This window comes from Amia ocellicauda, chromosome 22 (genome assembly GCF_036373705.1).
Source record: "Amia ocellicauda isolate fAmiCal2 chromosome 22, fAmiCal2.hap1, whole genome shotgun sequence".
Taxonomy (NCBI): Eukaryota; Metazoa; Chordata; class Actinopteri; order Amiiformes; family Amiidae; genus Amia; species Amia ocellicauda.
Genome location: NC_089871.1, coordinates 5,520,566 through 5,533,708, shown reverse-complemented (window position 1 = coordinate 5,533,708; position 13,143 = coordinate 5,520,566). Strand labels below are relative to the sequence as shown.

The 13,143-nt window shown below is 40.2% G+C and overlaps 1 protein-coding gene across 1 annotated transcript; it reads right to left on the bottom strand.

Moving 5' to 3' along the window:
• Window positions 1–2,212: 2,212 nt before the first annotated feature.
• On the bottom strand, window positions 2,213–12,357 carry ube2g1a (ubiquitin-conjugating enzyme E2G 1a (UBC7 homolog, yeast)). Its single transcript, XM_066695343.1, has 6 exons — window positions 12,120–12,357; window positions 5,441–5,543; window positions 5,025–5,122; window positions 4,665–4,843; window positions 4,232–4,356; window positions 2,213–3,670 (listed from the first exon to the last, which is right to left on the bottom strand). The coding sequence occupies exons 1-5, from the start codon at window positions 12,163–12,165 to the stop codon at window positions 4,270–4,272; spliced, it is 513 nt and encodes a 170-aa protein (XP_066551440.1). The 5' UTR covers window positions 12,166–12,357; the 3' UTR covers window positions 2,213–3,670; window positions 4,232–4,269.
• Between the last annotated feature and the right edge of the window lie 786 nt (window positions 12,358–13,143).

The window sequence follows — 13,143 nt, the reverse complement described above, 5'->3', positions numbered from 1 at the left end:
TAGTCTCCTCTGTTCCAGGGTGAAAAGGTTCAGGTCCTCAGTCTCTAAGTAGGACATTCCCTTCAGACCTGGAATAAGTGTGGTTGCTCTCCTCTGAACTGCCTCTAGAGCAGCGATATCTTTCTTGAAGTGTGGAGCCCAGAACTGTCCACAGTATCCAGATGAGCTCTAACTAGTGCATTGTACAGTCTGAACATCACTGCCCTTGTTCTCAATTCTACACTTTTGACAATATACCCTAACACTCTGCCTTTTTTATTGCTTCACCACATTGTTTGGATGGAGAAAGTGAGGAGTCCACATAGACTCCTAGGTCTTTCTCATGCATTACTTCATCTAGTTCTATTCCTCCCATAGTGTAATTATAGTGGACATTTTTGTTACCTGCATGTATTACCTTGCACTTGAATTTCATCTGCCAGGTGTTGGCCCACAAACTGAATATTATCTAAGTCCCTTTGAATAGCCTGTGCTGCCGAGATTGTATCTGGTGAGCCACCTATTTTAGTATCGTCTGCAAATTTGATAACTTTGCTAACTATCCCAGAGTCCAGATCATGAATATAGATTAGAAAAAGCACAGGCCCTAGTTCTGATCCCTGTGGAACTCCACTAACAACCTCACTCCAGTTAGAAGCGACTCCTCTAATCGACACCCTGTTTCCTATACATCAACCAGTTCATAATCCATCTACTTACATTACCCTGAATGCCTACAGATTTACCATATTTATAAAATAGTACAGTCCTTAACCATTAAAAATATCCTCTAGGATTGGATTAGGATTGAGCGGACAACACCACAACCAAATAGACGGCTACTGTTATGTGAATGAGGAAGGGCTGGTGGGAGTTCAAAGAAAGTTTGCATTCAAATGTGAGGGGGAAACCTCTTTCATCCCATTTCAAACGGTTGTATTTCCATTGGAATCCCTCGTTTCAGCGTCTCCCCTTCTTAAGCTCTCATGTATGGGAAACATTGTTCAGCAGTAGAGTTTAGGGCAGACTGACTCGGGTTCCATAGCTTTCTCTTTTTATATATTATGAGTAGGGAACCTTATCCATTCCAGTACCGGATTCCAGCCGATTTGAAAAGATTGCCTTGTTTGCATACATGGAAAACTACAACTGAATAATTATATAATGAAATGTAAAGTATGCCTTTTATGTTAGTGCTGGAAGAGTTCAGAATAGGTTAACTGAAGATACACAATTATCAAATATATATAAAATTAAATATTGCAGCTGATGACCCATGACATTGCTCCCTCCCAACAAAGAATTAATTTGAACTGCAAAATGTGTTTCACCTCATTGAAATACAATTAACACACCCAATATTAATCCTTAGGAATAATTTCATTTTTGTAGGACACTTATCCAATTATAAAAGCACAAATTGTACTTTAATGAGAAGACAAAAATAGACTGAGGAAAAGAAAATGTATATAATGCACAGAGCACAATGTGGCTTTCAGACATGGGACAAAAATCACTTAAATCACTTAAAATGTTACTCAAAAAAACATTAACTATAACTATATCACCTGCTGCAATTAAAGAGTACCTTTCAGTTTCTTTATACTTTTCTACTCGTATAAATACTCTGCAATACTTAATTTTAACTTAGTGAAGGGGAAAATCTTAAAGTATTTGTGCTTTAGGTTGTAACTGAAAGTTGTAGCATTGCAGAATGAGAGGAGAAAAAAAGCCACACAAATGAAAAGGATAAATAATTTAAGGAACGGGGGGTATTTTGAAGGAGGATGAATTTATAACTCCATCTTATGAGAGTGTAGCTCAAACTGTAAACGTATTAATCCTTCCATAGCATCTTCTCAAAAGGTGTCTTGAGTCTGTGCTGTGTGAACAGCACTTGAGCAATGGCAGAAGGATTAGGAGACATCATATGAAGACAGTTCATAAAGGTATTTGCAAAACCACTTCCCATATTTAAGGCTGTAATATAAAGGTTGACTGAACAGGGACTTCAACATTTTCTACAAAAAGTAACAATGACATTTCTGCCACATTTGAGTCAGAGTTCCTGGAGTGTGAAGTAGTATTCAAAATGTCAACTTCCTTTGTAAAGTGTGTAATATACAAATCTGTGCAGTCTAGCGGACAGAAATGACAGATGTAGATATGAAGGTATCCCATTCAAACCACCCTTAGTCACAGTTTCATCGATTCAGAGAGTACACCAAACGCGTATTGGAAAAAAATTATATTTTGGAAGAACTCACTACAGAAGGTGACAATTTCCATTACATGAAAAATATACATCAGTATTTTGTCTTTGTACATTAGGCAAGAAAACTGCAGTAGTCCAGAGCCAGAATAAAATAAATGAAAGAAAACAAAGGGAAAAGGGAAAAAAAAAAAAAAAAAAGACGCGCACGCATACACACTCTCACACTCACATCAGCATCTTCAATACCAAACCCAGAAACTGCCCACATGAACACCTACAGTTAACGCATGCATAATAATCCTATCTAGGACACCACAAAAACAAGCTTGTAAAAATAATTTGCTTAATTAGCTGGATATGGGGCAAGTCGGGCACAGGACGGCCCGATTCTCACCTTGACGTTTAAAATTAAAATCGGTGCACCACAGAGAGAAGAACAAAAAACAATTATTGCTACACTAAACTTTTTTTAAATTTTTTCTTTGTTTTAATCGTCCAGGCCTAAACAAAGGGTTTAAAAAAAAAAATCCAAAACAAACACATGGAAGGGTGCATGGCAAAGTCTCATTGGGTTTCTTGCACATCCGCTTTAGTTCAATGCAGGGTGTATTACCAAGCAATTCAACAGGAGGCACTTCTGAAAAAACGAAATTCAACTACAAACAGGAGAAATCAAAAGGAAAAGAAGCTCTTCTCGCGCATGCAGCACCTCTGATCTGAATCCACAAGTGCACCTCCGATCTCTGCCGGTACTTACAAGGCCGACTCGGCACAATCACACCGGAAAACCCTTTGCCAAAGCATGAGCACCTCGTGTTTAAAACAAAATGGAGTTAAAATGGTTTAATTTTATAGAAGTTCCACGGAAGGGGCAGAGAGCAAGAAAGGATCAAACATGGCAAACGCATGCTTAAAGCTTTTTTTGTCCCCTCAAGGCGATTAAAGCTCCAAACTGATGCATTGTTTTAATTCCACTGTCATTTTAGAACTTGCCAATTAGAGGTTCTTTCAATGAATTTCTACCTGGTTTTAATTATTCCTTTTACAAGGCTTGCTTTTAAAGTAACCTGTAACAGAAGTAATGCACATAAGAGAAGGGTAGTGGGAGGACTAAAATCTTCAAGAATTTACAGGATTCATATTCTAACTACATAAGCGCTATTTATTTGGTACTATATGTGTCGCTGGGTGAATATGAACAGTTTATATATTATCCGGTTCATGTTTGTGCTATGTACAGGTCTTTACAATTCTTCCTGAAGGTTGAAGCAGTCCGTTAGACTTCAAAAAAATTGCGTGATCATCTTTTTAGGTTGGCACTTGGCGAGGCTTTCGTCAGCGTCGGCGACTGGCTTTTGCGTTCGATTGCAGCCGGTTTGGCCAGTCTGTGTTCTGCCAGCTTTCAATAAGGACAAGTCTGGCGATAGTTGGGTAGAGTGCAGGAGAACAGTGCCATGTTGTTTCTCAATTGGAGACCTGTGGACGACAAAGAGGAGGAATTATAGCCTTCGCAGGACAAGAAAACGCACAAGACGAAATCTGGATTAGATATTTAAGTGAGGTTTCCTCCTCCGAGGCGAGGCACCGACCTGCCACTGTCCCTACACTGACGATGTGGTCAGAGGCTTTGAACACAAGCAAACTCAATCTGCAGCTGAGGAACTGGATTAAAAACAAGCTGAGACTCAGTGTTTGTAACAATGCATTGACAATACCCTCTACAGAGCACTTAAGCATAAGCAGCAGAGGGAGGTTTGGCCCTTTACTTTTAGGGTTATAAAGTACATATGCAAAAACTGCATATGTAGCCTCTCACCACCATTCACCAGCTTTCCATCAAAACTAGACCACCTGCTGGGAAATCCTGTAAAAAAAAAAAAGTGTTACTTTTCTGATGGTGGGAGATCTTTAGTTTTCTGTACTTAACACGTACTATTCATGTCCATTTCACTGTATTAGTTGTTATCCAAGAGAACCGCTGCTCCAAAGCAAAGCGACTAAGAAATAAAGACTGGGGTGAAAGTTCACATCACTTACCCTGAAAAAATGTGAAGCTACAAGCTGCTGGATTAACATCACTCAAAGGCAGTCTCTTGGCTCTTTCTTACACAGCGAGCAACTTTCCTTTTGAATTCTCCATTTCGGTCTTCCCTCCATTCTTTCTGTAAGAACATAAAGTGACTATTTTAAACTACTACATTTGATGCATTTATTCAAGTAGCAGAATTACAACATTCTCTAAAGCAACTGCATACGTCAAACTATTTGGGTTCACTATTATATACAGTTTTCTGCCATCTTATGTAAAATATATAAGGGAGGCAAATACCACAAAGCTGCTGATGTAATAAAATCAATTAAAAAGTCATTAAGTCATGGAAAAATGTATAGAAAAAAAAAAAAAAATACCCACAAACCAACAAGATGTGAAATGTTTTCAGCACAGGAGGAGATAAATTCATGGTCTTACCGCCGCATCCACATTAGCAGGAGAATCTCCATTGGGATCTGCTAACATCGAGATTACGCTAATCATTATAGTTTCCACCGTGTGAATCGGAAGCCAACGTTCCTCTGGCTTTTCATAACCGTATTTATCCTCTCCAGGCTCGTGCAAAATAGAAATACATACATCGCCATTCTTGTCAACTGGAATCAAATAAACAAACCAAAGAATCATGAATAAAACAAAAGTCAGCAGCCATTTTTTAACAAGGTAATCTACATGGAGCGACTGAATAAATATCCTTCAGTTTTCAATTTGAATGTGTAGTCTCAGAAAAACAAAAACAGGCATGAATAGTAAGCACAATTGTGACTCAAAACTCACCATTTGGATGCCATATTTCTGTAATGAATTTCATTTTTGGAGGCCTGAGTGGATAATCTTTGGGGAAAGTGAGATGTGCCTTAAACACACCACCTTCACTGTGAACAGAAATTAAACATAAGCCATTAAACATCCCCTTTCCATAGGGACTAAAATTAGTTTCCTTCATTAAAACACACTCATTTACAGTCTATCACCACACCTGCAGTCATTAAACAACACTATGCACAAGCTCAATATGTAATCAGGCATCTCAATGGATGTTTACAATTGCTAAATACAGACAGCAGTTCTTATTTCTGATATTAAAGTCGCAATACAAAAAAAAAAAATAGCACAATACATCCTAACCTACAATTGTTTTTAATTGCATGAACACAAACCTTCTGACAAAATAATCTAACCGTAATACTCACTACAGAGTATCTGGAGGGCCAATTATTAGGACTTCCCATCGGTAAAGGTCATTGTCATCTATTAAACCTGCAGAGAAACCCTCCACTGGATTTTTGTTCAGTTCTGAAATGAAAGGGAACCAATGTTTTAATGAAGGCTTTTACATTAAATATATAAATAAAGGAAAGAATAATGAAGAATACACCTTTGGAAAGGTTTTCTATTCTCTTTCGCCATTACATGCACTAGTTATTCTAAGATTATGGTCTTGTTCATCACAGCATGGCAGCTTTTGCCAAAGTTGACTACCTTTAGAGCTGAGCAATAAATCCCTAGAAATATTCTACAGTCTAACATGGGTATGAGACTAAATACCATTTGCTTTGAGGAGAGTTACTTAGATGTAAACAAACATTTTAAAAATAGGAACCCTCAAACAAATGTAGAAAAAAGGAAGTCAACAGGAATTGTTCAAGTGGCTTCAAATTAAACTGCATGATCTTGTGTATTACAAGCAGGCAAACATGCTACAACTGCATCATCGCTTAGGGCAATATGGGAACTTGAGTTATTCATAGTGCATTGACACAAACAAAATGTAACTTGAACATGGGAGCCTCCGCAAAGTGCTGCTTGAGACGAAGGTCAAAGGCTGAGAGAACCAGTTATCACAGTCCTTGGAAACACAGTGCTGCCACAGAGAGTTCACACCTATTTCTAGTTTCTAAGGAACTAGTACAAAGTAACTCACCTGAGTTAAAACCATGCCAAAGCAGTTTTAACTGCACAGTGAATGTGTAAAACGACACTCTTCTCTAGATGTAGAAAATCAGCTCATCTTAAATCATGCATTTAATATCAGGGTTTCTTATGTGCGTTACAAGAAAATTATGTTACAACGCACTCCCCACCCCAGATTAGAAATAATCATTATTAATTAGTCAAACTATCCTCCAAATTTAGAAATCCCACTCCACAGGACAAAGGTAAATTAAAAAAAAAAAAAAAAAAAGAAAAATCTAAATCATTTTGGAGAACCATGAATCCGCATCACTACCAAAGATCATCACAGGAATATACAGTTTACCTAGATTTAATCCAGTGGCTAACAGATTGCGTACTTCTAAGCAAAACACAAAGCCAGCCGCTACTGCTATCTAGTGGTAACAATTATTACTGTCATGTAGAGTCACTGGTATATTTGTACGTCAGTGTCGTTTCCCAACAGAACGGTTTGAATTTGATTTCAGGTTGAATGGATACGATCGGCATTAAAGGTCTCAGAAAAGATCACTCTCTAGCTTGTAGTGCAGGAAGTACATTGTACCACAATAGGTAGTGCATTTCTCATTCTTAATGAAAGCTAAAGTAAAGATTCACCTTTGATGCCTCAAAACATGAGCAATGCTTAAGGGTCTTCTGGGAGAATGGAGCCGTGTTTATATGGCAGGTGTGTTTGCAATCTGAAAGTCTCAGTGGAGACGATAGTAACTTGTGAAACTCATACAGATGTGATCAGTTGAGTCTTATGATATAAACATGCATGGGGTGTGATGTGGTTTGGCCATAATGCGGTTTTCAATTCTCTAATCTAATGTTACACTGGAAGACATCAGTCTCACATTTTACTACCAGTTCACTTCTAACGCAATCATTATATTCCTCCGTAAAAAGTGTCAAGACTATATGGCTACATCTAATACAAAATAAATAAATCCCTTGTGAAGCAGCAGGGTACCTTCTACCAAACACAGGCATTCAAAGTTAACTGCAGAATTCAGAATATTTTTCAGGATATTACAATCCTAGCCATTTGAGTCTTTCAGAGAGAGAGGTCAGCTGGTTTCCAAAGGCCACCAGTGGCCAACTATGCTATACAAGCATTCAACTATTACATTACCATAAAACCTCTACAACACCTCACAGGCTAGATTGTATTCCATCTGACTGCAGCACGATCCATTAAGTCAGAATGAGCAACGCTGGCTACAGATTTACAGAGAATTGGCATCTTCCATAAATCAGTCCCTGGGCCATCCTCCTGTCCTGGAGCAGAGCATGTTTCAGGGTTAAACGAAGAACTGTTCCCCATGCACGGCTCCATGGCCAAAGTGACGGCTGCAAAATAAACCCACGAATCCGACTTCTCACGTCACTAGACAGCCCCAGATCGCTCAAGGCTTTCCTCTTGGCAGGTTAATTGGCAGGTCTTTAATGGAGCTGAAAAGGAACCAAGTCACACGTTTCATCACAACTTGTCCTACAGTACAATGTGCACAAACAGCCTATCAACTCCTATAAGCTGATTACTACCGAGAAATAAAAGCGGGAGCCCAATCTCAGGTTCTGGATACCTGGCACAATGTTCTGCTGGGAGTGGTTTTGTTCACTGCAGTGTCTACAGCCAAATATTGCATTCACATAGCCTTTTTATTTTAAAAGCTCAAGAAGGAAAACAAATTCACTACAACGACTTCAACTGATAGTAACCAAATGCTATGTACATGCAAAAGTCAATTACATCAGTCTGTAAATTCACACCCATAAGCTTTCCAGCCTGCATAACGGGAAGGGAATCTTTACAGTGTGACTCCAGATTTTAAAAGTATATACAAGATTTATTTGAATTATGTATAAATGCACTGGGGTGCAATTAGAAATATAGCGTCTTGTATTCTTTGGTCAAACACTTTTTCACAATCCAGAATAAATCATTGTAGAATGCATTTATACAGAGAGGAAGAACTGAAATGCAGGAATTGATGTTACTGATAATCAATAGCCCATTCTCGGCAACAGAGTCATAAGAACATAAGAAAGTTTAGAAACGAGAGGAGCCCATTCGACACATCATGCTCGTTTGGTGTCCATTAATAATAATAAGTGAACCAAGGATCCTATCCAGTCTATTTTTAAATCTTCCCAAATTTTCAGCTTCTACCGCAGCGCTGGGGAGTTTGTTCAGATTGTGACGCCTCTCTGTGTGAAGAAGTGTCTCCTGTTTTCTGTCTTGAATGTCTTGAAGCCCAATTTCCATTTGTGTCCCCGGGTCCATGTGTCTCTGCTGATCTGGAAAAGCTCCTCTGGTTTGATGTGGTCGATGCCTTTCATGATTTTGAAGACTTGGATCAAGTCCCCACGTAGTCTCCTCTGTTCCAGGGTGAAAAGGTTCAGGTCCTCAGTCTCTCAGTAGGACATTCCCTTCAGACCTGGAATAAGTCTGGTTGCTCTCCTCTGAACGGCCTCTAGAGCAGCGATATCTTTCTTGAAGTGTGGAGCCCAGAACTGTCCACAGTATCCAGATGAGCTCTAACTAGTGCATTGTACAGTCTGAACATCACTGCCCTTGTTCTCAATTCTACACTTTTGACAATATACCCTAACATTGTGTTTGCCTTTTTTATTGCTTCCCCACATTGTTTGCATGGAGAAAGTGAGGAGTCCACATAGACTCCTAGGTCTTTCTCATGCGTTACTTCATCTAGTTCTATTGCTCCCATAGTGTAATTATAGTGGACATTTTTGTTACCTGCATGTATTACCTTGCACTTGAATTTCATCTGCCAGGTGTTGGCCCACAAACTGAATATTATCTAAGTCCCTCTGAATAGCCTGTGCTGCCAAGATTGTATCTGCTGAGCCACCTATTTTAGTATCATCTGCAAATTTGACAAGTTTGCTAAATATCCCTGAGTCCAGATCATTAATATAGATTAGAAAAAGCACAGGCCCTAGTACTGATCCCTGTGGAACTCCACTAACAACCTCACTCCAGTTAGAAGCGACTCCTCTAATCGACACCCTCTGTTTCCTATACATCAACCAGTTCATAATCCATCTACTTACATTACCCTGAATGCCTACAGCTTCCAATTTGAGGATCAGTCTTTGGTGTGGAACCTCATCAAAAGCTTTTTGAAAATCTAAGTACATCATATCATATGCTTTCACATGATCTACAGCTGCAGTTGCATGTTCAAAAAATTCCAATAAATGAGTAAGACATGATCTGCCTCGTCTAAACCCATGTTGACTATCTCCAAGAATATGGCTTTCATTAAGATGCTCCTCTATTTTCTGTCTAATCATTTTTTCCAACATTTTACAAGTGATGCAGGTGAGACTGATTGGTCTGTAATGTCCTGGCTCAGTTTTGTCCCCTTTCTTGTGGATTGGTATGACATTTGCTGTCTTCCAGTCAGATGGCACATCCCCTGTTCTAAGTGTCTTTTGGAATATTTGAGGTAGCGGTCTATAAATAATTTCAATCATTTCTTTAAGTACTGTTGGAAATGCACCTCTATGGGCAGAAATGTACAGGCATTTCAGGTGTGGTATCCCTTGGAACAACCACCAAAAAGAGTGATGGTGCTAAATCCGCTATACAATTTATATACCAGGCACTATGATAAAGATTTAAAAAAAATAAAAGTTCTTGAAAGCCTGCTTATGATGCTTTAAGCTTCTCTGACAATACAAGATTCAATTACAAACCCTAGGTGACAACACACAATGTAGGAATTGTGCGTCACTACACCAGTACTGCTTAGTCAATCCTTATTGTCAACGCTCATATTACACACCTATCCCACTGCCTTGGGACCCAGCAGAGTTGCATGTCAGGCAACAATGGGTGCCATTGCTTTTCATATCAAAGATGCAAAAACTTGGTGAGAATAAAAAAACACCCATAAAGACAATGCTAATGAACTTGGCAAGGATTCATTTCACATTGATGGTAATACTCTTATCTCTGACAACAGAGAAATCCATGAAGGCCTTTTGGGGTGATTTGCAAAAGTTTTTGGCATATTTTTACAGCTTGTTCAGTTACTATAATTACTCACATCTGGAGGCTGAAGTAAAATGTAAGCAGCATGAAAATATGAACCGCTATACGCCATCGATTTCCCTTGTGGCGAGGGGTGGGAAACCCTGGGGCTGGAGTGCCCTTAGTAAATTTACTGATTGACATAATTATCATTTGCTCCAGGTATTTGGTAATTGATGATTGAGCAATACTCACAAAAACTCCAGGACTGGGGCGGGGGTTGTCTGCCTCTACTCTAGGCTCTGTGCCAGAAGCAGTTTATTGGAGGATGTTAAGTAAATGTAAATGACAAGAGGGGAATGCTATGCACACTGTGACAAGAGACACTGGGACTAATAATTAAATTGTTAATACTTGCATGTAATGTAAAACCTACACACTTCTCTATAAATGCAAATTCCAAATTAATTTCTAGAACCCCTGATCAGAACCAATCAATTCAGGGTTTTTACTTCAGACATTGCAGGATTTTATGCTGAAACCATTTGTATAAAAAGTAGTTCTTATTGGCAAATTACTACAACAAAATTTCCATCACAAAAAACATTAAAATGAATCAAAGCTCAGTCATTTTTGTGCAAAGCTATGACGAAGCAGACCATAGAAAGCTCTTGTTGATGCTTCTAATAACAGCTGGTAAAATAAACAGAAAATGTAACTATTGTCTTAGATTACTTTGAAATATGTCCAAATGTTGTTTGGTTCATGTTGCAGAGGACAGTAATGCTACAACCTACCCATGTGGTAGCATGCATCATCAAATGCATAATTTGAACCCTTGTCACACACCCATTTTATTTTGTTATCGGCAATGTTGTAAGCCAATGGTGTTTCAAAACCTGGGTCACCTTGGATAAATGATGAATCGAGGAGTCAATAAAATGAATAATAAATAAGGTCGGGTCAGTTGGCTCTGCTGTATCTCAATATCAGTCGGATCATATACATGATCTTTTCAACTGAAACACAAACAGTGTGGAGAATGTCTCTTAGGGACATCATTGCAACATTACTTCACGCCATACCGATGAAGAACTCTCCTCTAGCTAACGTGGCTGGAAAACTCGCAGTACACACCGAAGGGGCCCCACCGGGGGTACATCTGCCGGGGGTGTAAACCTCCAAAGCGGGTTAACGCTGCGCTCAGTCGGAGACATTGTTACTTGGACGGCGCCGCACATGGGCTGCCTGTGTCGCCCGGCGCATGCGCAGTGCGGCCGGGCCGTGTCAAGCCGATCGGAGCTATCCTGGCTGTCACTCAGCGAGTCCGGCTCAGAATAATGGGGGACAAAGAAGCGAGGGAACGAGGTCCACTCCTCCGCGCAGGAAAAGGTCCCCCCCAGGAAGGGGGACAAAACGCATTTCGCCCACTCTACACCTTGCACCGGGCCTCATTAATAAACCCCTACACCCCCCGGAAAAACGCTCCATCCAGCGTGATTTAAAGTGACAGTAAAAACAAAGGCGCTGAAGACTGCCTTTGCAGAAAGCGGTGGCATGATCCCGAGTGGCAGAGCCTCGCTTTTGCTTTTGCACCGCGACCACGACCACCACCCCCCCAAACACGGACCCCAGACGGGCAGGCATCCGAGAGTGGGGCAGCCTGTCACCGCGAATAAAGGGTACATCTCTAAAAACAGCCCCAGCACGGAATAGGCCCCAGATGCCCTGTCAAATAATAATACCCCCCCGGCAGCGGAGGCAGACGTTGGGAGCAACACCCGTCATGAAGCCTCCACAGCGGGCTCACCCCGGGCGGGAGGCTGGGCTGGGCAGCGCAGTGGGAAGGGGACAGAGATGTCCACACCACCCCGCCGACTATAAATACATCCACGTCCCTTTCTCGACTCCAGCGCCTCTGCCTTTACCTGCCAGCTGTCTCCTGAGTAACAGCGCGGACTGCGGCTCCGTCATGGCTCTGCTCGTCGGGCTCCCGAAACAACAATCGTGTCGTCCAGGCGGGCCGGTGCTGCGGTTCAGTTCGGAGAAATGTGTTGAATAAATAACGAGACGCAGAGCGAGTGTGCGTGTCTGTCGGTCTCTCTCTCTCTCTCCCGTCTTTTCCTCTCAGTTTCGCTCTGCACTCCGGCCCGCTGAGCGCATGCGCACAAATACACCGAGGGGCAATGAAGCGCTCGAGTTGTCCGGACGTGTGAGGAGACGTGCTGTGCGTCTCGGTCCGCCATTTTGGGAAGGTCAAAGCTGCTGCTGGAAATGCAGGCTTCAAACACAGGCTGCAATAGGTTGTTGTTATTGTTGCAGCATAACCATAATCCTGGCCCCAAGCTAAACCAAACTCCAAAGCATATGGAAAAATAATATGTAATTTTTATATGTATAGCATTGCATTTTCCACATGAGTTCTACTCCATGAAATGTATAGGTTTTATTTACTGAGTATGGCCACTTTCATATAACAAACATATATACGAATGCATTTGTGGTTCATGTGAGTATACTTGTGTAAATAACAATCTATCTAAATTTATCAGGTAATTGATGTAAAAATGTAAGTTTCCTTTGTTTCATCAACACAAACTCATTTAAACCATATAACTATAATGGCAAACTATGGACATTTCTTATTGTGTGAACTATTAGAAAACATATTTAAATGTATGATTCAAATAAATGTGTATATGTTGATTAGAATTTAAATTACGTCCTTGTAATTATTATTAACACACTTTATTTTAAAGTCTACTTGCACAGGAACATTACAATGTAACACTTTTGAACACTCAGTATAAAAGCACACAACACACTCTGGCTTTGAGCCAAACAGCTCTTTTATTGCAGTGTTGGTTATATACTTAGTATAAAGTAAATATCCAAACTCGTCTTTTTTTTTTTTCTTTGCAATATATGCAATGCACTTAAAATAAATACTGG